Raw genomic sequence first — 27566 nt, 5'->3', positions numbered from 1 at the left:
GTGGAGAAGGCGCTTCCAAAAACCTCTCAGCAAAAACTCCGGGAGAGCCTCCGACCTGATGCCACTCTGGAGGAATTCATCACAGCTGCTACTAGAATAGAGGGGACTAGGAAGCTGTTCAACAACTCTCCTCACATAGATACTCCCTCTGTGTTCTTGGAAGGTAGTCCTGTTGATCCTTTGACTTCCTTGCAAAGGGAACTCGAAGCCCTCAAACTACAACGCGCCCTCCAAGAAGAGAAATCAATCTCTCTGAGACAAGAGAAACCATCGCACCTTGAGGCTTTGGATCAAATCAAGAGAGAACTAGAAGAGCTTCGGTCTCAGCAGGAGACTAAAGCTATGGTATGGTGCAGTTCTTGTCGCTCTCCTGGACATCCTCCACAGGACTGTCCCCTTCGCGCTTATTGCCACTTCTGCGAAAAATCTGGGCACGAAGATAAGGACTGTTAAGTGTTACTACATCAAAGGATTGCGGCAAATACAACAAAATCTAGGTCCTTCTCTCCAACAAGGGCTAGCACCTGCATCCAACATGGTCTCACCCTATGGCCATCAAAACCCGTTGCCTCCTCTGCTGACAACACCCCCTATGCTGCAAGGTATGCACAACAACTTTGCACCTCACAGCTTTTATCATGCCAGTACTCCCTCAGTTCCCCAAAGCTTCTACACCTCGGCCTCCAGCACCATGCAACAACAAGAGCAGCGACCACCTCGTCCCCCGTTTCGTCCGTCTAATCGGTCAATCTTATGCTACAGATGCGGTGAATATGGGCATTACCAAAGTAAGTGTCCTTTACTTGAAGGGTCTCCTCCTTGCAGACATTGTCCGGAGTCTAAGGACCACTACAGTAAAGATTGTCCCAAACAAAGGGCATCCTCATTTTCAGGCCCAAATCAAAATCAACAAGAGTTTACATTCTCGAAAATCAATCTAATCACAGTGAACACCGCCCCTCAGCAAGTACCTACTACACATTACAGTTCAGCCACAACAAACAACAGAGCCTACTGAGGTGCTTCACTCGAGCACAAAGAGCAGCCCTCGGTTTAAGTTTGCCAACGGGACCATCCTATCCAACCCTTCCGCAACCTGTTCAAAATGTTGCACCCGTAAGTGGTGCAAAGAATAGGCCAATCTCTATGCTTTCGGACATTGATGGAGCCTTCCTGGTAGCAGTAGCTGACTTGCAGCAGGTCAAAGTTTCCAAGGAGACCCAGGTTGTAGGAGCTAGGCCCACAGCGGAAGCAATCTTGAAGAACACCTTTCAGCAAGTGTCTCTTTATGAGATGCTCCGGCTAGATGCAACCCTTAGAAGTGACACCCTCTCAATAATTCAGTCTTTGTACCCTAGGACAGGGCCTAGTGGCGGGCACCTACCTGTGCAGCCCTTGGAGTCCTACATGATTTCATATCGAGTTCCTCCCCTCACCGACTATAAAAGTCCACGTCTTACTGTATCTATTCTTGGGCACCCATTCTCAGGCGTCATAGTGGATGGTGGGTTTGGAATCAATCTAATGCCCAAATTTACCATGTCAGCCTTAGGTCTGCAGCCTACTCGCCCTGCTCCATTCACTGTTACATTGGCAGACCAGAGGACAATCTACCCTGTGGGCATAGTAGAGAAGGTGCCTTTGAAAGTACAAGACTTCACATTTAGCTTGGATTTTGTGGTGGTCAGTCTTCCTGAGGTGGAGGGAGGATTCCCTTTGCTGTTTGGTAGACCATGGTTGCGGCATACTAAGGCACTTCATGATTGGGGAAACAACGCCATGTGGATACACACTCACGGCTCCCAAATGCAACCAATCCGGCTTGAAGGAGGGATGGATCCAGTGGCTCATCACAGCTCATTGACAGTACAGTCCAACCCCAACCCTGAGCAGCCCATCCCACCTGACGAGTCTGACGAGGACCTGCTACAGTGGTTGGAAGCTACCACATCGATGCCATGCTACATGGTCTCTATTCAAAACTTACCTGTGCCGCCAGTAACACTCTCTCTTCACACTCCTCAGGAGGACACAGATGTCCAGATTCCTACAGCGGACAGTACAACAATCGAAGAAGTAAGTGTGTCAGCCCCAAATTCTCATGCTTCGAATGACCCGCCGATGGAAGCCCTCGGTCTTGGGGAACCTATAACACATCACCGAAGGGGGAAGAAATCTCCTATGCATGCACTCGCCAAAGATTTCCCCCTTCCTGGAGCATCTCCCAAGTCGGACCCCCTACAAAAGCACTCTGTCATGTCTGCACGTAAAGATTTACCCTTCGCGGAGCTCCCACAGGGATGGTTACAAGAAGAGTATGCAGAGTTTCCAATTGATCAAACACCTGCACATGATGTCTTGAAGCTCCAAGAGGCAGCTCACCTCTCATCTTCAGAGGCACCCTCTCCAGCTACACCCCCGGACCCGGTCAGAGAAGTCAACCTGGGAGATCCTGACAACCCTCAGCACGTACTATTAGCAACTTGGTTATGGGAGCATCCCGCATTACTCAATCAGGTAGTCTCTTTCATACACTCTTTTAAAGATGTTTTTGCTTGGTCCTACAAGGATTTAGAGGGGATTCCTCGAGAATTGGGTGTCCACACTATACCTCTGGTTGAAGGGGCTAAGCCTGTAAGAGGCCGAGCTTACAAGCTCAACCCGAAGTATGCTGAGGCGGTCAAGGCAGAGTTAGAAAAAATGCAAGAGGCAGGGATCATTGTACCTGTGGAGCACTCTGAGTGGTTATCACCCATGGTGATAGCGCCTAAGAAGCAGTCCAACAAAATCCGTGTGTGCGTAGATTACCGTGCTCTGAATAAGGTAACTATCCCATATGGTTTCCCAACACCTTTCACTGAGCGTGTGCTCGAAGATGTAGCAAGGCATGTATTCATGGATGGGTTTAGTGGATACAATCAGTTGGGCATCCATCAAGGTGATCAGCTAAAAACGGCCCCACCTTCTTTCAATAGGGCGGTATATCTCATTTTTTGCCCTCTGCTTACGGATAATCTTCGCATCTTCATGGTCGATTTTTCGACCTTCTTAGGTGCTCAATGTTCAACCCCAGTGGAAAATCTAGAGGAACACCTCGCTCAGCTCTCTGCTGTCTTCCTCAGGTGCAGAGAGGCACGCCTAAAGCTAAATCCTAACAAATATCATTTTTTGGTTACTGAAGGCACACTTCTAGGCCATGTGGTGTCTGCTAAAGGTTTAGCGCCTGACCCAGAGAAGATTGTGGCAATCTTAAAGTTACCACCTCCCATCAACCCAAAAGGGGTACAGAGCTTTATAGGCCACACAGGTTATCATCTCGCAGGTTTATACGCATGTATGCACAGGTGGCTCAACCCCTAACCCGCCTAACCAGTGCTGCTGTTCCATTTCAATGGTTAAAGGCAGAGGCTGAAGCTTTTGCATACCTTAAAAAACGCCTCACTGAAGCGCCTATCTTAGTAGCTCCCGATTGGTCTCTCACCTTTCATGTGCATACAGATGCCAATCAATTGGCTGTGTGTGCGGTGCTGACTCAACCTAGTAAGGAGTATAACCTGGATCGCCCTGTTCACTATCCGAGTCGCCTACTCACCAAGGCAGAGTGCAACTACAGCACCACAGAAAGGGAAGGTTTAGCTATTGTGTATGCTCTGCAAAAATTTCGGCACTACTTATTAGGGGTCCACTTCACAGTTATTACTGATCACCATGCCCTGCGATATCTGCTCAACAAGCCGCAGGTTGCAGATAGAGTATGGTGATGGCTACTCTTATTTCAAGAGTTCGATTTCGAAGGGGTACTCAGGCCCGGCAAACATCATGTCATTGCCGACCACCTTTCTCACGTTCACACTGGTGAAGAAGCAACAAGGGTTGCTGACGACTTTCCTGATAGCAGTCTCTTTAAGGTGGATACCACTCCGGAATGGTACGACGATGTTTTGCATCTGCTTTCTACGGGCCTCTACCCAGAGAATGCTTCTCCCCTGCAGAAGAGACGTCTGTTACTGAAGTCTAGGCCTTTCACTATGATTGGGGGCCAGCTATACAAATCAGGGCAGGATGGTGTTCTGAGGCGGTGTGTCTCCCCTCATGAAGTCGAGTATATTTTAGAGGATGCCCATAGTGGTCCCACTGGTGGCCATTACCCTGGTCATATTACTACACAGAAGATTCTCCAGTGTGGCTTATGGTGGCTCTATATTTTTCGCGATGCAATTGCCTATGTAAAGGTATGCGATGTATGTCAGCGTTGTGGCCCTAAACCAAGCAAACAGTCAAACCGTCCTCTGCAGGTCTCTATGGCATGGCAACCCTTTGAGAGATGGGGCATAGATTTTGTAGGTCCAATTACTCCCTCTGCCCAACTCGACAATCGGAAGTATCTCTTGGTGGCTACAGACTACGCAACAAAGTGGGCAGAGGTACTTGCAACAACGGACTGCACTGGCACTACGGTAGCCAAGTTTCTATATGAAAATATTTTGTGCAGGTTTGGATGTCCCTTGGAAATCACCAGTGACAGGGGTAGTCACTTTGTGAATGAAACAATTTCTACCTTGCTGGCCAACTACAAGATTTTTCACCGAAAATCTTGTTCTTATTACCCTAGAGCAAACGGGCAGGCAGAGAGCACTAATAAGGTTCTGATAGCACTCTTGCGGAAAGCATGTCATCTTCATCCCTCGACTTGGGCTCAAGCTATCCACGGTACACTTTGGGCATATCGAACTTCTTTCAAAGCCACAACCAATCACACCCCATTTCAATTGGCTTTCAGTTTGGAAGCGATAGCACCTTTCGAATTTAAGTCAGGATCCCCGCGAGTGGGCAGTCTTCGTGCCAATGGAAATTTGGGGTCGGCATCTGTCTCTCGTCTTTTCCTTTTGGAGAAAAGCCGAGGTTTGGCTTCACTGGCTCTAGAAGCAGAGCAGCTTCGTCGTAAAGCCTGGCATGATCGCCATCTTAGAAAGCTGCAAATAACGCAAGGAGCACTAGTGCTACTTTATCAGGCCAAGTTTTTGAAAAAAGCAAAGAAGTTGGTTCCAGCATGGCAAGGACCATATAAGGTCATGGAAATTCTACCCCACGGAGCTGTACAATTAGCCACTCTCGAAGGAGTTTTGCTGCCTTTAGTCAATGGATCTCGGATCAAATGCTATCATGCTTAAGCTGCCGCTCAAGGGTCTAACCGCGCGACAATCAAGTGTTGAGCTTCGCCGACTCTTGAACCTTTAAATAACTTCGGAATCACTATCTTCGGCATCTTGCTGTTCCGTTTTATCTTATCTCTTAGACCCTCTCCTTAGACAGCTCTCCTTCTGCAGACTCTGTTAAGCTCATAGGTTTGATTCTGGACTTGGATCAACTCTATCCTTCACTCTCTCTGTCTTCAATCCCTGTCGGTTTTGGACATAACCTAATCTCCTCAATCCTCAATCTCGACTCAGTTCCTTTTCTCAGCTTTTGCCTCTCAAGTGAAACTCAGTTCTTTGATATGCATAAATGCCTTTGTATCATTGAGTGGGGTATTTATGAAAGTACTTCGCGTTTTATCTACCACTGCTGATTCTTTCTGAGTACCTCGAAATTATCCATGCTTTCTATTAATCAAGTATATATATTGGTCGTCGCTAAATCTTTAAGGACTCTGGGATAGTTCCTACGCGTTAAAACTCCCTCTTTATTTTTCTACCCTCGACTTTGTCTATCCTCTCAACCCCCCTAGCCCTAATCCTAGCCCTAGTGCTTTCCCTCTCTCCTCGCCTTTGGCTCCCTTACTCCCGCCCTCGCCCTAGCCTTGGCCTGCTTCGCCCTTGACCTAACTTATCCCTCGCCCCCTTACCCCTATTCCCTCGCCCCTAGCCCCTCACCCTCACCCCCTATTCCCTCGCCCATAGCCCCTAGCCCCTCACCGCTCGCCCTAGCCCCTTGCCTCTAGCCCCTCGCCTCTCACCCTAGCCCCCCCTCCTCTCGCCCTCGCCTCCTTCCCCTCGCCCTCGCCCCCTTACCGCTATTCCCTCGCCCTCACCCCCTATTCCCTCGCCCCTACCCCCTCGCCTCTCGCCCTAGCCCCCCTCACCCTCCCGCCCTTGCCTCTCCCCTTCCCCCTCGCCCTCGCCCCTAGCCCCTAGTCCCTCGCCCCTAGCCTCTAGCCCCTCGCCCCTAGACCTAGCCCTCGTCTCTCACCTAACCTGTTCCCTCGTCCTAGCCTTCCTAGCGCCCTCGCCTCTAGACTATTTCGGAAAAAAAAAAAAAAAAGCAAGCGCCACTTATCCTGCGAAAAGCAATTCGGGCGGTTTCTCACTTCTAAACAAGGGCATATTTTACCTGCGAAAAGCAAAAGAGAAGAGGAGAGAACGTTTTACATGCGAAAAGCAAAAGGGAAAAGCAAAGAGCCTTTATTATAGCCTTGATACACCATTCAGTCAGTCATCCAGTACAGAATTGGGTCTTGCCCTTGCTCCTGCTACACACAGTGGGACTCATCATCAATCAGTATAGATTCTCAGACACAGTTTATCAAGATGGTTAGAACTCGGAATAGAGAAAAGCATCTCCAATCGGAGGAAGAGTCCTCTGCCTCTGGGGATAGCTCTGACAGTAAATCAGATTACACTCCTAGTTCAGAGTAGCTTTCAGAGGAATCTTCAAAGGAAGATTCACCCTAGTCAGTCACTGCTGACAAGGTCACCACTCTCCAGGTGCCTCGCCCGTCTGGTGCCCTCTCCAAGGTACCTTTAGTAATGATATATCATTTACAGGCTCCGAATCCAGCACTCAAGGATGTGTTCTCTCAGCAGCAAATGATACACTTGGGTCTTCAAAATTTGGCTCAGGCCGATTTATCCTGTAATATCTCTACTGCCAAGCTATGTTCCCTCTTGCTCACTTTTCCAAAGCTGAATGGTACTGCACTTACAGTGGAGGATATCGGACAGGCTATGGGAATATTGACGGTGCTCGCACCTCTGCCCGCAACCAAAACTTTCTCGAATCTCTCACCAGAAGAAACTGCAAATGCTTGTCAGGAACTTTTGCTGGACTCACATCCAGACTATCACAGGAGTCAGCAGTTGTATTCAGTGTTACAGTATTATTTTTTACTGCGCGTACCGGAAAGAACAGGGGTTCCATCTTCTCCAGCAATATGCGATGCTCTTTTTTGTCTCTACCACTGCCTGCCGTACCCATTTCACCATCTGCTGTTTAAAGCGCTACAGGACAAGGCAAAGCGGAAAGGTTCAATTGCTATGCAGCCCCTATTATGTATTGGGTAGTGCAGATTATGCAGCACAAGGCAGATGCAACAGCTGTTCTCACCCTTCAAGATGACCCAAAAGAACAAAACCGTTCCAAAATGGCCAAAGGGAAAGGCATCTTGCGCAAGAGGGCAAAGGTACAAAAAGATTCGTCTGAGCAGCTAGCAACACTACCCTTCTTAGAATCACAGGTCAAAATCTCTGACGTCCATACTACAACTCCAACAGTGCGTATGTCAACTTTTGTGGCCACCTCAACTTTCACACCACCTCTTGTGAGTAGTGTTGCAGTCACTAAAACACAACCTCCAGTTGTGTTGCCAGCACCACGTACTACTCTTAGTGCAGGGACACCTAGGGATACTGCAGTGGCATCTAGCTCTGGGACACCTACATCTGAAAAGCATGACATATATGAGACTTTTGCGCCTCAGGCCGACAGACTCTTAGAGGCGGACAGAAAAGCTATTTCGACGATTATCAATGAAGCCCTCTCATTGCAAGGTACCAATGGTCTGCATCGCGCTTGCTATGACGGTATGACAAGAGAAGTGCAAGCTCATCTTCAACGAGCGATGGATAGGGACAATTTCATTGCTATAGCTCAAGATCGCATAAGAATCTTAACTCAACAAGTAGTGGACCTCAAACATATTGTCCACACTCAGCAAAAACAGTTATAAGAGGCAAATGATATGACCGCAGCAGTTTAGGACCTCTCTCCTGTGGTACATACACTGTGTCCCTCATGTGCAAAATACCAAGCTGTAGCCATTTCACAGCCAGTTCCAGCTACAACTACTGCTACAACTACAACTACAACCCCGGTTTCTTCGCAAGTTCCTGCTATGGCAACACAGATACAGACACAGACGGATGTTTCCAAAGCACATTCACGGGATTCTCAAACAACAGAGAAAGAAAATCCTTCCAATATGGAGTCTAAGCCAGCAGGATCGGTCTCTTCACAATTTCATGGACCCTCTATGGCCTCCCCCTCCCAGTCCTCATCCTTTCCTCAGCACTTCTATGGCTTCCCTGGATTCCAACAACCTGTTCCACCCTCGCAGCCTGCCCAGTCTTTTCCTGGGTTTCCACTAGCTCCACCTACTCACCCTCACCCGACGCAGCCTGCTACTCATGGGGTGGCTACTCCATACCCGATGTACCCTCCTCATGGCAACTACTCATCACCATACACTTGGCCTCCATCTCCTTACCCACCTTTCTATCAGCCTCCTCCTCCTCCTCCATCATCCGACCACCAACAGTAGATCGCCGATATTTCAAATCTTCAGTTCTGCTCCCCGGGACGGGCAGCGGTCTTGTGGCGGGCAACCTGTAGCAGGCTACGGTGTCACTTTCACGGGACAGTAGTTTACAGTTTGGCTTTGGTCAGTTGGTCTTTGGTCTGGTCGGTTCACACTAGACGGACTCTTTGGGCAGGGACACGAGGCAGGGATAGGGTGGTCTAGTGGACATCGTGGCCAGGTCACCACCGCCACCCAATTGGGATAGACTTAGATGATGTTCTTTATGAGCCGTTGGTGGCTCTTGATGATTGTACATATGAGTAGTCGTTTTGGGCCAGTGGCATTATCTTGTACGTAGAGCACGTCTTCACCATCCTGGCACATCTGAGCCTCGACCACCCCATTGTACCTGTGAGTCCTGGGCTCGAGCTGAGTGTGCTGCCACGCCAGAGTCTGTATCAGTCTTTGAGATAGTCGAGTCATATGTTCTGGTTTGCTGTCGTGTCTTTGTGAGCTTTGTTGACGTCTATTGTTTCCTTTCTGTTCAGTCTGTGTGAGGGAGATTCAGTCTGTTTGAGTGAGATTGTCACGCACATTGCACTGAGGACCACCCACTGTAGAGAGAACGACACATTATCCGCGCTACAGTGACAGCAGAAGATTACAGATTTCTTCCACTCAGTACAGATAGAGGAATTCGAGCAACCCCCAGAGCATAACAACACCAGAGGCACCAAAGGCATACTGCTTGATCGGGCGATAGAGTTGGCGCGTCCCATTGCCCACGGATGAGAGGACCCTCTCGATATCGACGCAGATTGCGACAGAGGATCCATACCATACTGGCGCGACATAGGAGCCGTCCCGGATACTGATGTATATGTATATGATGCCTCGACTATCAGAGAGCTCCATTGTATCAGCTCACCCTTTGTATTCCTTTTGTATCAGCTTTCACCCCACCCTTAGCCACTATTTTCTTTTCAGTTCTTTGTACTTTTTGTACCCAAACCTGGTATTAGATTCACCACATGTAACCTTTTGGTCTTATATCTCATTTTGGCCTTTTGAAGACGTTAGTGTTACATTTCATTTCTCTCTCCTCTCTCTCTCTCTCTCTCTCTCTCTCTCTCTCTCTCTCTCTCTCTATCATCCTCCTAGGGGACTTCAATGCTCGAACGGGCAACTCTCAGACAGTCTTCTACGACACTTCAGAGAGATGCTTAGAGAGCTTGATGTGGGGGAATTGGGGCTTGACAGACGCTCACATGACAGAGAGCAAACGGAGTATGGGAGATACCTCATAGAGATGACGACTGCACATGGGTTAGCCATACTTAACGGCTTACAGCGATTTCTTGGAGCAACCGGCTTTACATGTTTTTCACACAGACAAGGGGCCAGTACAATGGACTATGTTATGACACAGCCGAGCTTTATCCCTTGCATTCAGGATTTCACAATGGGAGCAAGGCCAGTGGGCGTAGCAATAGATCATGCTCTCTTGACACTATCTGTTTCATTCCAATATAGTACAGCCCAGACATCAGGAGGCAGGTCACACACTCGTTATACATTTACACCAGAGACTGATTTAGTTTATACAGAGGATATTTTGTATATGGAAAGGCACAGCTAGCACAGCTGGTACAGGCCTCTCAGTGAAGGAGGGCATATGATCATGACGGTCTAGTAGCGGAGCACTTTATACATGCTAGGGATATGCTGATGGAGGTTCTTGCAGTGTTATTCAATCGTGCCAGGTGTGAGGGGTTACCTGAGACTTGGAGGTTTTCTAATATTGTGCCTATCTTCAAGGAAGGGGATCCTACAGAGCATGGGAACTACCGCACTATTATGGTTGGACACACATTGGCACGGTTGTATGCATCCATTCTTGAGCAGCGCTTGAGTATTTGGGCAGAGGATGAGGGGGTACGGGCAAAGGGTCAGGCCGGTTTCAGGAGGGGTTTCTCCACTCTTGATCGTAGTTTGACACTCAAAGCCATAATTGAGGAGGGCAGGTCACATGCGAGACGGATTTATTGTAGCTTTGTGGATTTCCGCAAAGCATTTGACATGGTACCGAGAGCTCGATTGATGCGCAGACTACAGGAGATGGGGGTGCCCATAGAGTTGATCTGGGGGAGTATGGCTTTGTATAGATTAGTGATGGGACATGTACGCACTCCAGAAGGGGTATCTGTTTTAGTTCACTCTACTATTTGGGTGAAACATGGCTGCCCATTGTCTCCTACTCTATTTGGTATATGTTGATGAGGTGTCTGATTACATTGACAGAGAGGGTGACAGAGGTGCCCAGCTGGCAGGGACGTGGATCGCATTGTTGTTATATGCTGATGATATTGTGTTGATATCTGACTCACTAGAGGGTATGCGACATTTGGATGCACTACACAGTTTTTCAGAGGATAGTGGATTGTGTGTAAACCTTGGTAAAACCAAGGTTATGGTGTTTAACACCACACCACAGTGGATCAGGAAATCAGCACCTACTTTCACATATGGTCCGGAGATTGTGGAGTATACAGATGCGTACACTTACCTAGGGGCAGTCTTCACTGGGCCGAGATTTTCTTTGAGAAGAGCAGCAGAGACTAGACTGACTAGAGCTTATGCGGCTTTGGGAGGACTAGAGAGGATGTGTTCGCAGGTTCAGTTTCAGGAACCTAGGACAAAGCTATGGCTCTTTGATACTTTGGTTGCATCTACTATGCTATATGGGGTGCAGGTTTGGGGACCTTTTGTAGGCTAGGATGGTTGGAGACGTATGGAGAGGTCCTTGATATCAATGATCTCTCAGCTGATTAGAGCCAAGGCGTCCGTACCACATGATATCATTCGAGCGGAGTTAGGTGCCCCCCCTATGGAGATTGAGGCGCTTACCAAATCAGTCTCTTTTGTACACAGCCTATGCGATACTACCAGAGACAGATATGCCAGGCTGGCCCTAGAGTCCTCCAGACAGCTAGCTCTATAGGGGGATACATCATGCTGGTATGCATAGATGACATCATGGTTTTAGACACATGGCTTCACCATGGACAGGCTGCCTCCTTTTCAATATTCTCTACAGGCACCCTTGATGTCTCTGACACGGGTGGAGATTACTAGAGACATTCGTCAGGATCTGTGTAACAAACTGCTGACGTGTCGACCTACTGCAGACGGAGCTACTGGCTGAGGGGTCTAAACCCTAAGAAGAACAAGTAACAGAAGAAGTGTCACAAAGTGATGATGTGGTTGCCCGAGAGCAGAAACCCTAACCCTAAAACCTACAAACCCTAATTCTAGAAACCCTAGAAGAACAAGTAACAGAAGAAGAAGTCCTACCAACTTATGGGGACCCCATCCGATGGGGCCCCAAGTGACATAAAAGCATTAAAAATAAAGCAGAACACACTCAAAAGACTTTGCACATCAAAATATGATGATGTGGCACCTGTATTGACGTTCTGGAATTCGCAGCGGATTTTTAGGGAAATCCCCAAATTTTAGGAAAGTGATTTTTTGGGGTCAGCTTTTCATATTTGATGCTTTTAGGCTTTGGGCCTTTAAATATGAGCCTTGGGGGCCCTCTCTGGCACTCTTCAGCGCGCAGATTGCAGAGGAGGTGCTCCCTGACTGTTGTACTTTGTGAATCAGTAGTAATATAAAGAAATACTGAAAGGGGCGCCAAGGTTTGGGGCCAATACTCTCTGGGGTGCACTTCTGTCACTCCGTGTTGCGTGTTGTCTCTCTCTCTCTCTCTCAGTTCAGTTGTTATTGAACAGTTGTTATTGAAGTGCTAAAAGTCTGTTCAGTCTGTTCTTTTCTATTGGCACGTGGTGCCCGTCTTGTGACAACCTGATCCAGCTGGACACGAGGAGGACATGGATAGAGCCGGTACAGGAGTTGGGCACGAAGATGGCTTTCTATAAAGAGAATCTTCTCCACCTCACAGGGGATGGGTTTGTGATTTGACCTAGCTATATGGGCACACATCTTTCTCATGGCTTGCGTTGTGCCATTGGCCAGATATGCACATCCTCACATCAGCTCGAGATTGAGACTGGTAGATTCAGAGGGATACCAGCAGATAGAAGGATATGCCGCTTATGTCATCTAGAGCCAGAGACAGAGTTACATTACATATGTCATTGCACAGTGTACTATGAGATACGAGGCCGTTTCTATTGTCTATTCAGAGAGGGTTTTGGGCCTCTATCTAGGGTCATGAGCTATGAGGATCAGAGATGTCTTGGACTGTTTCTACTTGAGTTACACAGGCACAGAGACACTTTACTGAGGAGAGCTGGAGAGAGACGGTCCCAAAGACAGATTACAGATTTCTTTACACTAGATATTGGACCCCAGAGGAGCAGACACCATTGCAGAGCTCTACCTGCACTCATACTACCGCTACTGGCATTCTCATAGACCGAGCATTGGAGCTAGGGAGATCTAGACGCCCACAATTGAGGAGAGGGGCTACACAACATCGACGGAGACTTCAGCAAAGGATTCGAGCCATACTCTCTCGACGTTCAGAGTGCAGATGAGGATGGATCTCCACTATATCTTCCCCCCTCCCCCCCCTTCTTTCATTGTACTACACATTGTATTCTGTTTCAGTTCTTTTTTATTTCGGACATGGTATCAGATTCACTATATTGTAACGGCTTGGTCTCATAGGCCATTTTGGCCTTTTGAAGACGTCAATATATCATTTCATTTCTCACAGAGTTGCACTACACATGCCACTGCCCCGTCTACTACGAGATACGAGGCTGCTTCCACTGCTTGTTTAGAGAGGCATTTGGACCACTCTCCAGAGTCATGCGGTACGAGGATCAGAGATGCCTGGGTTTGTTTTTGCTCGAGCTACGCAAACACAGAGAGAGCCTGACGAGAGGACAGGCTAGGCAGTCTCAGAGACAGATCACAGCCTTCTTTAGAGCAGACATTGGACACCCGGAGGAGCTACCACCACAGCAGAGTTTGTCACCTTACACCAGAGGCACACTGATCAATCGAGTGACCGAGATGGGGAGATCCAGATGCCCACGACTGCAGAGGACTACACAGCATTGACGGAGGCTGCATCAGAGGATCTGGATCACTTTGGCCGGACATGCACGACACCTGGTCACACTACTGACCATGGAGGAGATTGATGACATCCGCCAACGACCGATGCTGGATCTCTTGTGATCTCTCTTGTGATTTAGCTATCCTAGCTAGCTGCTTAGTTCACACCTAGCAGTTTAGGATTCCATAGCATAGTATTTTCATTTTGTCATTTTGTTACTTTTGTTACTGTGACTTTGTATCAGATCCACCACATTGTAACTTTTTGGTCTCATAGGTCACTTTGGCCTTTTGAAGACGTTAATATAACATTTCATTTCGTTTCATCTCTCTCTGTGTGTGTGTGTGTGTGTGTGCGTGAGGTGTCAGCCAGCCCATCGCATGGAGCTCCAGCAGCTCTCTCACACTTTGCAGCAGCTCTGGCGTGGGACAGCAGTTCAGCCCCTTGCGCATCCAACCTAGCCAGCCCATCGCGTGGAGCTCCCAGCATCAGCCATCGCTCCATTGTTTCCAGCCATCGCGTTTAGCCAGTGCGGGTTGGAGCAGCAGAACCCAATCAATATTCAGCAGTGTTACCAAACACGAGCAGAAGTGAGGGCCTATGCAACAAGGGCCATTATGATGGAGATCATGAGCGCTTCACCAGTTTGCAAGTCCCATACAAAGGCAACTTTCATGCTTACAAACAAGCGGATAACACAAGTGGAAAGGGAGATGAAGGAACGGAAAGCAGAGATGGAAGGATGGTGAAAGGAGAAGGCCAACCTTCTTCAAATGTTCCTCAACGAAGGCACGCAATGGAAGAAGGAGAAAGAGGACATGCACACAAAGATACAAGCACTTAAGGCGGATTCACAAGCACTTAAAGAAGAGGTCTCAGTCCTCAAGCAAGAGCTTGCTGATAGAGCAAGCCATGGACTAGAGGAAGGTGAATTTCAGCCCTTGGTGATATAGGAAATCAAGGTCATCAAGGAACAGGTACGGATGATCAAAGAGGAAGAGAAACAGAATGTGGCAAAGACGTGTTCGTGGGTGGATGTAATCACGAAGACACAAAAGAAGTCCGAGAAATGGATAGAAGTCGCTAAGAAAGGGAAAGGGAAAGAAACCACATCTATCCCCACTCTTACAATCATCAACATGACTTTAGGAGAAGAGCAGCGAAGGAAGACTAGAGCTCTACATGTATGAATAACTGGTCTAAAAGACCGAGATGATGTGGAAGGGAAAGTCAAAGAACTTCTCCGCATGATGGGTAGTGAGGCTACTCATACAAAGGCATGGAGGGTAGGGAAGAAGACACAAGGAATGCACGCCAGGCACTCTCTCGTTTCACCCTCTACTGACGCCCCTTCCAGCACAGGTCGGTGTATGATCAGCTGATATGCCTGCTCGCGTCCTCCTGGATATGCTACTCGCGATTTACTAGAGAGCAGTCTGCTACACCATCAACAGTCTGCTCGCGACCTGCTGGATATGCTACTCGCGATCTGCTGAAGAGCAGTCCACTACGCCATCGGTAGCATTCACACAAAGAGCTCGTGCCTTCAACATTCCGTTCGCGTGCAGAGAGTTGGGGGGGGGGGGGGGGGGGGGGGGGGGGGGGGGGGGGGGGGGTGCATAGCAGCAAGGCCAAATGCCCAGTAGCAGGGCGCGCGAGGAACCAGACACACAGGGATATAGCCCTTGTCTCTTCCCTTCACTTCCGGTAGAGAGAGAGAGAGAGAGAGAGAGAGAGAGAGAGAGAGAGAGAGATGAAATGATATATTAACGTCTTCAAAGGCCAAAATGACCTATGAGACCAAGTTGTTACAGCATAGTGAATTTGATACCATGTCCGGAATCAAAAAGAACTGAAACAAAAAATACAACTACTACAAGCTGGGACTGTGTGGATATGCCAGCCCTTGTGGGATCTTCTCCTAGCAAGAGAACTGATCGCGAGAGAGAGAGAGAGAGAGAGAGAGAGAGAGAGAGAGAGAGAGAGAGAGAGAGATCTGGGAAAGGCTCACCACGCTCATGAAAAATTGTTCATACAAGTGACCACGGGTGGCTCTGACAGCCCCGATGGATAGAACCAAGGTACACATAACTGCAACCGCTACCACCATTTGATATTGCACACGAGACCACTAACACTACCCTAGCCTCCTATGAGAGCAAGGCTCTTGTGGGATCTCCTCCTAGCAAGAGAACTGATCTAGAGAGAGAGAGAGAGAGAGAGAGAGAGAGAGAGAGAGAGAGAGAGCATGGAACATCTCCTCTCCTGTGCCTGCACCTCGGATGTGGTGCTCTGCATCTGGATGATCACATCGTCTCCATGTAGATGCCTTGAAAAACGCAAGGAAGGTCTCCCTGCTGCCCATTAAATCCACCATTGTGTTGCCCTCGTCATGGTGACCGCTACTGGTGGGATGCAAAAACGCTAGAAGGTGCTGATGAAAAACACCGGCAAGGCTACTCTCCCATTGCGCATCGGATCACCCTAGGGCTGTCCCCAAGGGGCACCTTGCACCCAAGGCCTACGCACACCGTCTCCCTATGGTACCCTTGCCCACTCTAAATACTCCCTAGACCCCAGGTCCGCCAGCTGGCCACCAACCCCCACGACTGGGAAAATAGGGAAGAATAAGTGAAAACAGGTACCAGAAGCCTTGTGGGCTTTTGGAAAAAAACTCACAAGGCTGGGAAAATTACTCCCAGCCTGCAGGAGTCTACTAACAGCTATGAAAGCAAGCCAAAACCCCGAGCTAAACATAGCTAGAAACATCCCGACATGAGAAACCAACCTCACTCTGGCCACACACATCCACAAAACAGCCCTTACTCCCTAACAATTGTCTCTGGGAGAAACTGGGACCGACTAGACGAATCCAGACAGAGGCCATAACTTTAACACCCCCTCTCAGCTCGTGGAAAGGAAGACGGACCTGGAGGTTGGAGTGAGCAATCTACAATGATAAAGAGAGGGTTTCGTGGACGAGGATATTTGCAACAAATCTCCGCAGTAGAAAAGTGATATGTAGTATACGATTGTAGCAGGAATAGTGTGTCGTGGCCTCTACTATGGGTGCTCCTTAGTGCACTGTGCATGAACCTCACTCCAATAGAATGAAAACACAGTAAAAATGAACAATAGAGCAAATCAAGTGACTCAACAGTAGACTTTGAATAGCATGGGACTCGACTAACTCATGTGAACCAGTACAGACTCTGGCTGGCAGCACACTCAACTCCAAGCCTAGAACTCACGGGTACAATGGGGGTGTCGAGGCTTAAATGTGCAGGAAAAGTACAAATGTGTGCTGCTAGATTGAACAAACGACACTAGACTCAAGACTAAAGACTCATAAAACCACCTAGAACAACATACCAAGACTAAGCAAATATGAGCATATATACAAAAAAGACAGCCAACGGATAACTCGAATATCCCTGACATTCTAGCTGCGCCTATCTCCAAATTGTGGCGGGGAAGGACTAGCCACGGTGTCATCTATCCTGCCACGTGTCAAGTCTACCCAGTGTGAACACACGACCAACAACCACGACCACGACCAACTGTTGTCTTTCCGTGCAAAGTGACACTGTAACGCAGCTACGTGTTGCCCACCACAAGACCACTCACCGTCTTTGAGAGTGGTGTATTGTAAAATCTGCAGAAGCTCTACTATGGTGCGTACACTGGAGGGATGAAGACGCCCATGGGCGGCTAGCTACTGGTGTTCTAACGGTGGAGGTGGGAGCGGGTAGAATGGCAGGTAGGGAGATGGAGGCCAGGCGTAGGGTGGAGGAGGGTACACCGGATATGATGCACCGGCCCCTGCCATATAAGTAGCAGACTAAGTAGTGTGAGAAGGTGGAGCAGCTGATGGCACAAAGCCGGGAAAGCCACTGTAAAAGGGAGCATGGTGCGACGAGGGTGGCTGGGAGAGTGAGGCTACCAATGGTCCTCCAAACTGAGATGAAGCTGACCCCGGGTGTGGATAGTTGTTGGCTTCCTTGTACCCTGTGAACCCACGGACTTATCTATCGATGTATGCTCTTGGATTGCCCCTGCAGCAACACTAGTAGTACTTGGAGGAACAGTTGTCAGGGATGGTGCTGGTTATGAAACCACTATGGAATGTGCTTGGGTGCAAGAGGGACACACTTGACTGACTATGCAGGGAAGCTCAAAACTATTGCCATATCATTTTAGCTGCATGTGTAAAATTTTGACTATGTTTTTGAGATCCTACACCTGTCTATTGAGAATTCTCATGCGATCTTGAGTTTGTGCAATCAACACATCCTTGTCCATAGATCTTTGAATGTGGCTTCGAACTTCCCTTTGCATACTGTCATATACTGCCCGATGTAGGCCATGAGTACCCTGCAATGTGAGCGTTGCATCTACAATAGTTTGAAGTGCCTTTCTATCCGCACCTAGAAGTCTGTCGGCATGTGCCAAAATGTTGACAAACGGATCACCTTGCCCTGAGTTAGGTACCCTTGCACTAGTAGTAGGGGGCGATGTCGTCGTAGTGGGCGAGCTAATAGTAGGTGGCACTGCTGGGGCAACTGGGACGTGTGACTCGGCGCTTGCAATGTTGACAATGAGCGGAGTAAATGTAGAGGTGGCAAGCGAAGTGGCCCCTGCAACAGTTTTTGGAACGGCGGTCGGACTTCGAAAACTTTAACATGAGACTCTGAGAAAGGTAACACTGACAGTTCTTCGATTGAATTTCAATAACTTAGACCTTTTGCGTGGATTGCCTTTCCCTTTTGGCTTCTTGGATGGACATGGCTGCTCAGTGTCATCATCTCACTGAGTAGAAGCAATAGCATCTTCTTTCTTTTGCATATTTTGAGCCACCCAATATATAATGGGAGCGGCATAGCAGTTAAAATTTTCTGCCTTCCCTTTCTCTCGGTCCAAAATTGCTTTGCCCTATCCTGCAGCACCTTAAAGAGCAGGTGGTGAAAAGGGTAGGGCAGACAGTGGCAAAAGACAAAAAAGTAAGAAGTAATACTGCAAGATGGAGTAGAGCTGCTGGTTCCTAACATACTCTGTATGTGAGTGCATCAACAGCTCTTGGCAGGCACTAGCAGTGTCCTTAAGGAAGAGATTGGAAAACGTTTTGGTGGTAGACAAGGTACAGGCTCATTTCTTATCCCCATAGCACACCCGACATCCTCAACTATAAGAGTCACCCCATTGAGCAACAGAAAAGTGATTAACAAGCACTCAATTTACCATTGGAAATATTGCCAGAGAGATCACCCAGTGCAAGATTGTGGAGACCAAGGTGTATCAATTGCTGCTGAGAGAAAACATCCTTCAGTAGTGGGCTTGGTACCTATAAGTGATAAAGCATAAGAAATGGTGCTGTAGAGAGGGCACCAAAGGGGCTAGGAATATGTAGAGTTGTCATCTTACCTGGCGTGACCGCTGTAGATTGGAGTGAATCTTCATCTGAGGATTCTACGGCTAATAGTTGCTCTGAACTAGGCTTGTAGTCCGACTTGCTCCCATTGATGTCCCTAGAGGAGGAGGCTGAGGACTCTTGCTCAGACAGTAGGTGTTGCTCCTTATTTCGAGTGAGAACCATCTTGTAGATGATGACCACAATTGATTGATTAATTGTATCATAGAGATTGCAAGCGCTCCCTCAAAAGCGTACATCTTATGCAGGTCACAAATTTCCACACCAAGATACATTAATCTCGAATTTCCACACCTTAACACCTGCACCTGGATTTTATTGCAATCGTCCTAACCCTCACAAGGGGGATTCATGTGCTCTACTGTAGCCAACTGGAGCCAGAAGCCAACGCATGTGCCTTGAGCACGTTGTGAGTAGCAAGGGTGGATGGGAGTGTAGCGCGGATAATGTGTCGTGCTCTCTCCAGTGTGGGTGCCCCTCAGTGCAATGTGCGTGACAATCTCACTCAAACAAATGAAAACTCTCTAAAACAGAATGAAACACAGAAACAATGGATAACAACAGAGACACAACAGTGGACCAGAACATGTGGACTCGACTAGCTCAAAGAACCATGTACAGACTCTGGCGTGGCAGCACACTCAGCTCCAGCCCAGGGCTCACTGGTACAAATGGGGTGTCGAGGCTCAGATGTGCATGGATGGTGAAGCAGTGCTCTGTGTAAGACTCCTTACCTCCCGAACGATGCTGGACCAAAACTGAAGAAGCAGATGATCCTGACCCCCCGGCTACTACTCACATGAATCATCATAAAGAGCCACCAACGGCTCATAAATGTCCAGTCAGCTAAGTCTATCTCCAAACTGAGTGGTGGTGGTGACCTGGCCACGATGTCCACTAGACCACCGTCGGTACCCTGCCACGTGTCACTCCCAGCCCAAAGGGTCCGTCCAGTTTGAACCAGACCAACTAGACCAACTGTAACCAACTGTCCAACTGTCTGTCCTGTGAAGTGACACTGTAGCCCGGCTACAGGGAGGGGTGTGGTAGAGTAGAGCGAGGGCACAATTGCAGTGTATCAGCTTACGCGCTATGAGAAAGAGACAATTAATGCAAAAGAAATCGGTGGAAAGGGAGTGTTTTAAAAAATCTGCCATGTAAGATGATGTGTAATCAGAGGTTAATTGGGGCCAAGGAAAAGGGCGATTTTTTCTTTAACAAATACAGGCTAGTGGTGAATGGAAAAAGGCGACTGAGGGCCACCCTGAAGAATGGCAAGAGGCAAGCCATGGCTAGGCCAGGGCGAGGGTGAGGCGAGGCGAATGGCGAAGGGCGAGCCACCCTGGCAAATGGCGAGGGGCGAGCCATGGCTAGGCGAGGTGAGGGTGAGGCGAGGGCCAGCCATAATGAGGGTGAGGGGTGAGGTGAGGGCGAATGGCCAATTGGGAGCGGCTAGGCAGGCGACCAACCATGGCAAGGGCAATGGTGAGGCGAGGGGCGAATGGTCAATTGGGAGAGGCTAGGAAGAGCGATCAACCACCAAGGCAACGGTGAATGGCTAGGGCTGAAGGAAGAGCAAGGAGGAGCGGCTGGCAAGCCAGGGCAAATGGAGAGGGACGAGCAACGAGGATCGAGCTTGGCGAACGGGAGATAGCCGAGAGCCGAGGCGAGCAACCAGGAGGCCAGAAGGCGAGAAGGAGAGGACACTGGATAGTCGAGCTTTCAGAAGCAGAAGCTACAGAGGACGAGTAGTAGCTGGCGAGGAACTCAAGAACTCAAAACTTGGGAGTTGAGAGAGGCACGAGAGAGATAGAAGTATAGTTGAAGAGGCCAAGAAGAATTTGTTACAGGTAAGTTGAACCATTGAATGCATTTTGTATCTAATAAACGTGCACATTGAATTGTTAAGGAACATTTTGAAAAGCAGCACCAGAAGTTACATACTCTGAGAGTGAAGAGAGACTTAGTAACATGTGAGATAGTAACATGGGAGGGCTGTTAGTTCTGGGGGTGGTTAAAGAAGGAATAACTCTAGAGAAGTGTGAGATGGATGAGTAGTGCAAGCACAAGGGTGGCACAAAATTAGTAAGAGTTTAGGTTGAGAGGGAGTAGGCCAAACAAAAAGGCAATGAAGCGAGCAAAGTTAAGTTAGAGGAACAACAGAATAGAACTTGGTACTTTGTACAAGCAAATTCAATACGAACCACACAAGGAGTGATAGAGAAACCACATACAAAAGCTAGAACAACCACACAGAGTAGGCCTACCCAAAGCAAGAGAGGGGATGAGAGAGGATGGATTTAGAACATGGATAGTTAGGGGCTATTCAAATCTGAAAATTCGGGAGATAGTAGAGCTTGTCAACTTGCAGAATGAAAGCGCTTAATTCGAGACCCATTGACTAGGGGCAGAGGAACACCTTCCATGGTGGATTATCGTACGACTCATTGGGGTAAAATCTCCTGCACTCTGCAGGGACCTTGCCAAGCAGGGATGAGCTTTTTGGACTTCCTTTGGTAGCGAGCCTCATAGAGTAGCACTAAGGACCCAGGCCCTAATTTGGGCTTGCAAAGATGACGATCATGCCACGCTTTACGACGGAGCTGTTTAGCTTGGAGAGCATCGGAAGCTAACAATCTACTTTCTTCCAGCAGGGAGTCCACACCCCAATTGGCACAAAGATTGCCTACTCAAGGGGATCTTGAGTTGAATTCAAAAAGGGCTATAGCTTCCAAGCCGAAGGCTAGCTGAAAAGGGGTGTGATTGGTCGTTTCTTTGAAAGAAGTGCAATATGCCCAGAGGATGCCGTGGATAGCCTGAGCCCATGAAGCTGGATGGAGATGGCATGCTTTCTGTAGAAGTGCGATAAGAACCTTGTTAGTGCTTTCGGCCTGCCCATCGGCTCTTGGGTAGTACGTGCAAGATTTGCGATGAAAAATCTTGTAGTTGGTCAACAACGTCGAAATCAGCTCATTGACAAAGTGACTGCCCTGATCACTAGTGATCTCCAGGGTGCACCTAAACCTGCAAAATATATTTTCAAATAAGAACTTTGCCTCAATATTGCCAGTGCAATCAGTTTTTGCATGTACCTCTGCCCACTTTGTGGCATAATCTGTAGATATTTTGATTACTTGGTTGAGCCGGGGGATAAATTGAACCCACAAATTCTAAACCCCATCGTTCAAAAGGTAACCATGCCATTGAAACCTGTAAAGGGTGGTTGGACTGCCTAATAGGTTTAGGTCCACAATGCTCACATACATCACAAACCTTCACATGAGAAATTGCATCCCTGAACACATAAGGCCACCATAGTCCACTATGTAGAACTTTCTGGGCGGTGATGTGACCAGGATAATGGCCACCAGTGGGATCACTGTGGGCATTCTCTAGAATATGTTCACCTTCAAGGGGGGAGACAAAGCCCTTAGAATACCATCTAGTCCAGACTTATAGAGCTGGCCTTAAATTAGAGTGAATGGTCAGACTTTAACAGCAGTCTTCTCTTTTGCATGGGACATGCATTCTCTGGGTATAGGCCAGTGGATAGAAAATACAATACATCGCCGTACCACTCTGAAGTGGTATCCACCTTAAAGAGACTGCTATCGGAAAAGTCCTCCGCAATCCCTGTAGCTTCTTCACATGTTTGAATGCGAGAGAGGTGGTCAGCCATGATGTGATGCTTGAAGGATGGAGGACCACCTCGAAATAAAACTCTTGAAATACAAGTAGCCATCGCTACACTCGACTTGCAACTTGCGGCTTATTGAGTAGATAACGGAGAGCATGATGATCATTAATAATTGTGAAGTGAACCCCTAATAAATAGTGGCGGAATTTTTGTAGAGCGTAAACAATAGCCAAACCTTCTAGTGGTCTGCATACATACGAATGAACCTGCGATGATATCATGTGTGGCCCACAAAGCTCTGAACACCTTTGAGATTGATGTGGGGGGTGCACCCACAAAATGGCTACTATATTATCAGGATCAGGGGCTAAACCTTTAGCAGACACCACATGGCCTAAAAGCCTACCTTCAGTGACCAAAAAATTGACATTTGTTAGAGTTGAGCTTCAGGCGTGCCTCTCTGCTTCCGAGGAAGACAACAGAGAGCTGAGCGAGATGCTCCTCCAAATTCTCCATTAGGGTGGAACATTGAGTGCCGGAGAAGGTTGAAAATCATCCATGAATATGCGAAGATGATCAATGAGCAACCAATAAAAGATGAGATATATTATGAGATTGAATGAAAGTGGAGCGTTTTTCAGCCCAAAAGACATTCTAGTATAAATGAAAATACCCCATGGAGTCACAAAAGCAATTTTGATCTGATCAGCAAGATGAATGCCCAACTGATTGTAGCCACTGAACCCATCCATGAAATTGTAAAGTTTGTGCCCCGCCACATCTTCGAGCACGCGTTCGGTGAAGGGTGTGGGAAAACCATCCGAAATTTTTACCTTGTTCAAGCGCGGTAATCGACACACGTGTGGATTTTATTGGATATCTTCTTGGGTGCGATGACCATGGGTAATAGCCACTCTGAGTGCTTCCCAGCTACAATGATCCCTGCTTCTTGCATTTTCTCTAGCTCTTGTTTGACAGCTTCTGCATACTTGGGGTTGAGCTTGTAAGCTCGGCCCCTGATTGGATTTGCCCCCTCGACCAGAGGGATAGTGTGGACACCAAGTTCTGGTCAGATTCCTTCCAAATCTTTGTAAGACCAAGCAAAAACATCCCTTTTTTTTGCGAGAAAAAGATCCTTCCATTAGCTACTAAAACTGCCCATAGGGCTACAAACCCCTCTACTAAAGAGGGCTACATCAGAAACATGGGGAGACTCTCCCAGTGAGGAAACAAAATATTTACAAAAAGGGCTAAATCATGAGATGGGAGAAGGAAAAGCCACACTGGTGGCCGGTAATGCATTCTAGGAACACCTTGGACCAAGATAGAGAAGGACCCTGGGTGCCAAAGTCGCAAGAAAGCCTCTCGGCGCTCTCACATGCGGTCAGAGCTGTCCTTATGTCTCTCAAGCTGTCCCGTGAGTGTATGAATCAGCTCCAGCCAGAAGTCACAAACAGTCTGCCGGTGGGACATGGCGGGTCTCAAAGATGTGAAAGCAACGGGCTCGCCAAATGAACCAGAGTGTCAGGACGCAGACGAGCTCCCAACACCATTCTCTATCACTACACCACTCCTGGGGGGTGAGCTCTGTGGCAAGCTGGAGTGTAGGTTGACCCCCCTGAATCATTATCATCCTGCTGGTGGAAGCCAACTCAAAATGGAGCGACCTACGACTCGATCTTCAATGAATCCAAAGGGCACCACAGGATGATCCTTAACCGCCTTTGTATGCTGGTCCTCATGCTCTATTTGTCTATCTAGCTACTTTGGAACATCCTCTCAATCATGATCTGGTACGGTCTCCTCCTAAGGACTATCTGGGGCTACTCTAGGTTGTCCAACCTTTGTCTCACTACTCATCTATAAACAAGGATAGGTTGTGCCTGCCCCTTTCTACCGGTCTTCTATCTCTGTCTTTGTTGCTGCTAAGCACTCAACTATTGTTGCGAACTCTAAGCTCTCTAGTCCCTATCACACTGGTCGCCCACGGTCTTGCTTTTTGTAGAACTCTGGTAGGTCTTCTGTAGCTGAGAGGGTCATCCCCTCTTGTGACCAGTCTCTCTCTTGTCGCCCTCTCAGGCAATCCCTCACCAGATGCCTCATCTCATGACATCTAAGGCATTGATTTGGTCTGCCTATAACCACAATCCTCTATGAGTGTAGCACCCCTTTCTACTCAAAGTGATAGCATTTGAAAACTTTGTCTAGGACTACACTGAGCACATAAATAGGGATTCCGTGTAGGAGCTAAACTTAGCTTGATTGATGTCTCAAATTGAATCCTGAAGCAACCTCTTGTCAATCACAATCCTGGGTGCAGGTATATCCACAAAAACAGTCTTGAGGTAGTCCATCAACTGTCAACCTGGCTGCTTGCCACCCATCACCAAGCTAGAGGTTTCCAAAGTAGCCACCTCGAGGACACACACCCCAAGATAAAATGTTCAAATTGCCAATTACTATAAAAAAGTAATCCTAAAAATATATCATATACTTCAACTCAAAACAAAGCCCCTTGTTATTTTCGACCTTTCAGATCTCCTAGCATATACAATCTTATCAGATACAAGAGGTGGAAAATTCTCCTCATTTAGTGCTAAAAAATAAGAATAAATCACTAAGCTTAACAACTAGAAAATAAACATCAATTTGTTATTGGACAGGTAATAAGCAAAGATGGGGATGCAAGGACCAAAGTTCAAACAATGCCATGAGAATTCAAAACATTATGAAGAAACCACTTTATTTCGAAGGAACCCAATCCGGGATGTGGGTCTAAACCAATGCAAACTTATAGGGAAAGAAATAAGGAACATTTTCTTAGCTTCCACAACATCTTGTGCACCTCTCATGCAAGAGTGGTGCAGAATAGATTCTATCTTGCACATTGGAGGATGTTGGTACTATAGCTCTAGAAGTGAGGTTACAAAGCAAGAGCATTTAGTTAGCTCCCACAGCATCTGGCGCAACTCTCTCATGCAAGGATGATGCAGCAAGCATTGCCTTATATATTCAAGGTAAGCTTGCACATTGGACGATGTTGGTACTTTACATCTAGCTATGAGGTTAGAGAGTCGGACTTAGAGGAGGCTTGTGTGGCATTACATGTTAAGTGATAGTACTCAAGTCATTATCTGGTGCACTACCACGACAGTTTAAAAGGAGAATTACTTTCTTTGAGTCAAAATTAGGGTTGAAAGTCATGTTCAGGCATTGAAATTGTTCCTTGGACAGCTATTTTCCCTTCGTAGGTAAGCTAGTCATCACCAGCGAGTGAGCTGACCATAGTTGCATGATCGAATAGTGAGCGTGCTACATGCAGTCACTTAATAAGTGGGGCCTCGTAACTCATGCTGAGATGAGCATGTCACGTTTGCTGTCTGTTACAAAATTCAGATTTATTTAGTCAATCATTACTAAACAAAAGAGTACACACCATAGACTCTAATCGAAAGCCTTTGACTTTGGTATCAAAAATAAAAAGTGGCTTTGATAGAATAGTTTCGTTGATCACCGCCGATGAATCTATGCCAGCAGCCTTGAAAATTTGCAGCTGAGAGCATTCTGCAAGTCCACTTATACTTGCATCCCACTTAAGGATAATAATTTCACCCTCACTATCGACAACCTGGGTAAATATGCTTGGTTAAGAAGATGACTAAAAACAAATCAAATGATTGGGAAAAAGCCTCATGAGGTCATCTTACAAGAAGCAAGTCTAAAGCTTCCAAAAGGTAAGGATGTTGCTGATATCTTGTTGATGCTGATCCTAGAATACTTTCAGGAGCTTGCAGAACTGAGCAGCATGTTATTGGCAGAGAGAGTTCAACGCTGGTAGCCATAGATAGCTGATCATCCTCTACGTCCCACACTTCAATGGTTACCTGAGCACAAAGCATAATGGTTATGTAGAGATGAAAAACGTTATCATATGATGCATGCAGGTGGTGGAGGGTGGTTTCAAGAAAGTTGTCTGTCGAAGGTGGTAAGAAACTGAGGAAGAAAGGATGCAATCAAAGACGCTACTGAAATATTAGCTACTGAAATGTCGCCATAATGCTCAAGGAGCTACACAATGATTGGAGATAATTCTCAACTCTCGCAAGTTCTCTCAATGATACATAAGTCCATTTCGTTATGTCAATCCTAAATCAATGTAACCAAAAAGATGGGAAGTGAAATCTCTGGAAGAATGCGACATCCAAGACCAAGACAGCTGGTAGCAAATATCACACCTTAAAAAAAGAAGTAAGACCTCTTTCGTTCATCAGATGAAGTTTCCATCCTACACTCTTAGCTTCTCCAACTTTATCTCCTTAGGAGTTTTGATGGCACAAGTAACGACTAGATTGACTGTTAACACACGCCTCCTTCCTCCAAAACACGTACAATGAAGCATCACTAATCTCATGTATCATGTGAAACCCTAACAACTAATTGTAGTGAGCCTTTAATCCAACTCATTTCCATTGGAATCAATAATGTACCACTTGCTAGGTGCATACTGAGGAGGTATCTTTTTAGTCTCATGTCATTCTAGTCTTTCAAAAACAAAGACATCTTTCTTCCACTCTCATTTCTTTCCTTGTAATGGTTAATTCACCTACCGGCGTAAGTTGACAAAAGAGTGTCAACATACAATAATTTAGGCATCACTTTATTGGGCAAACATACAAGCAAGATACGTCTATAGTTATACCAGTGAATGTTTCCCATGCACTTTAGAGCACTTAACAAGACCTAGTGAGAAATTACAACATGTTGAATGTAACAGACTTGGACACTCCAAGTCAAGAATCTATCGCGACAGCACCAAATAACCACTTCAAAACAGTTCACAATTCACAATTGATTTACACTGGCCCGGCGGAGTTCCGTGCCTAGAGATATTGGC

The 27566-nt window shown here is 47.3% G+C and overlaps 1 protein-coding gene across 1 annotated transcript in view; it reads right to left on the bottom strand.

Moving 5' to 3' along the window:
- LOC147418026 (uncharacterized) overlaps positions 1–26751 on the bottom strand; it is a 180246-nt gene extending 153495 nt beyond the window's left edge. The window contains exons 1-2 of the mRNA XM_086506589.1: positions 26380–26751; positions 26109–26300 (exon numbers count right to left, since the gene is read on the bottom strand). Coding sequence (XP_086362715.1) covers positions 26109–26300; positions 26380–26571 — 384 coding nt within the window. The 5' untranslated portion in view covers positions 26572–26751. The remainder of the gene's footprint in view (positions 1–26108; positions 26301–26379) is intronic.
- Positions 26752–27566: the final 815 nt, after the last annotated feature.

This window comes from Adiantum capillus-veneris, chromosome 30 (genome assembly GCF_014529385.1).
Source record: "Adiantum capillus-veneris isolate H3 chromosome 30, ASM1452938v2, whole genome shotgun sequence".
Classification (NCBI taxonomy): Eukaryota; Viridiplantae; Streptophyta; class Polypodiopsida; order Polypodiales; family Pteridaceae; genus Adiantum; species Adiantum capillus-veneris.
The sequence above is the reverse complement of the archived record's forward strand: the minus strand, read 5'-3'. Positions and strand labels throughout refer to the sequence as shown.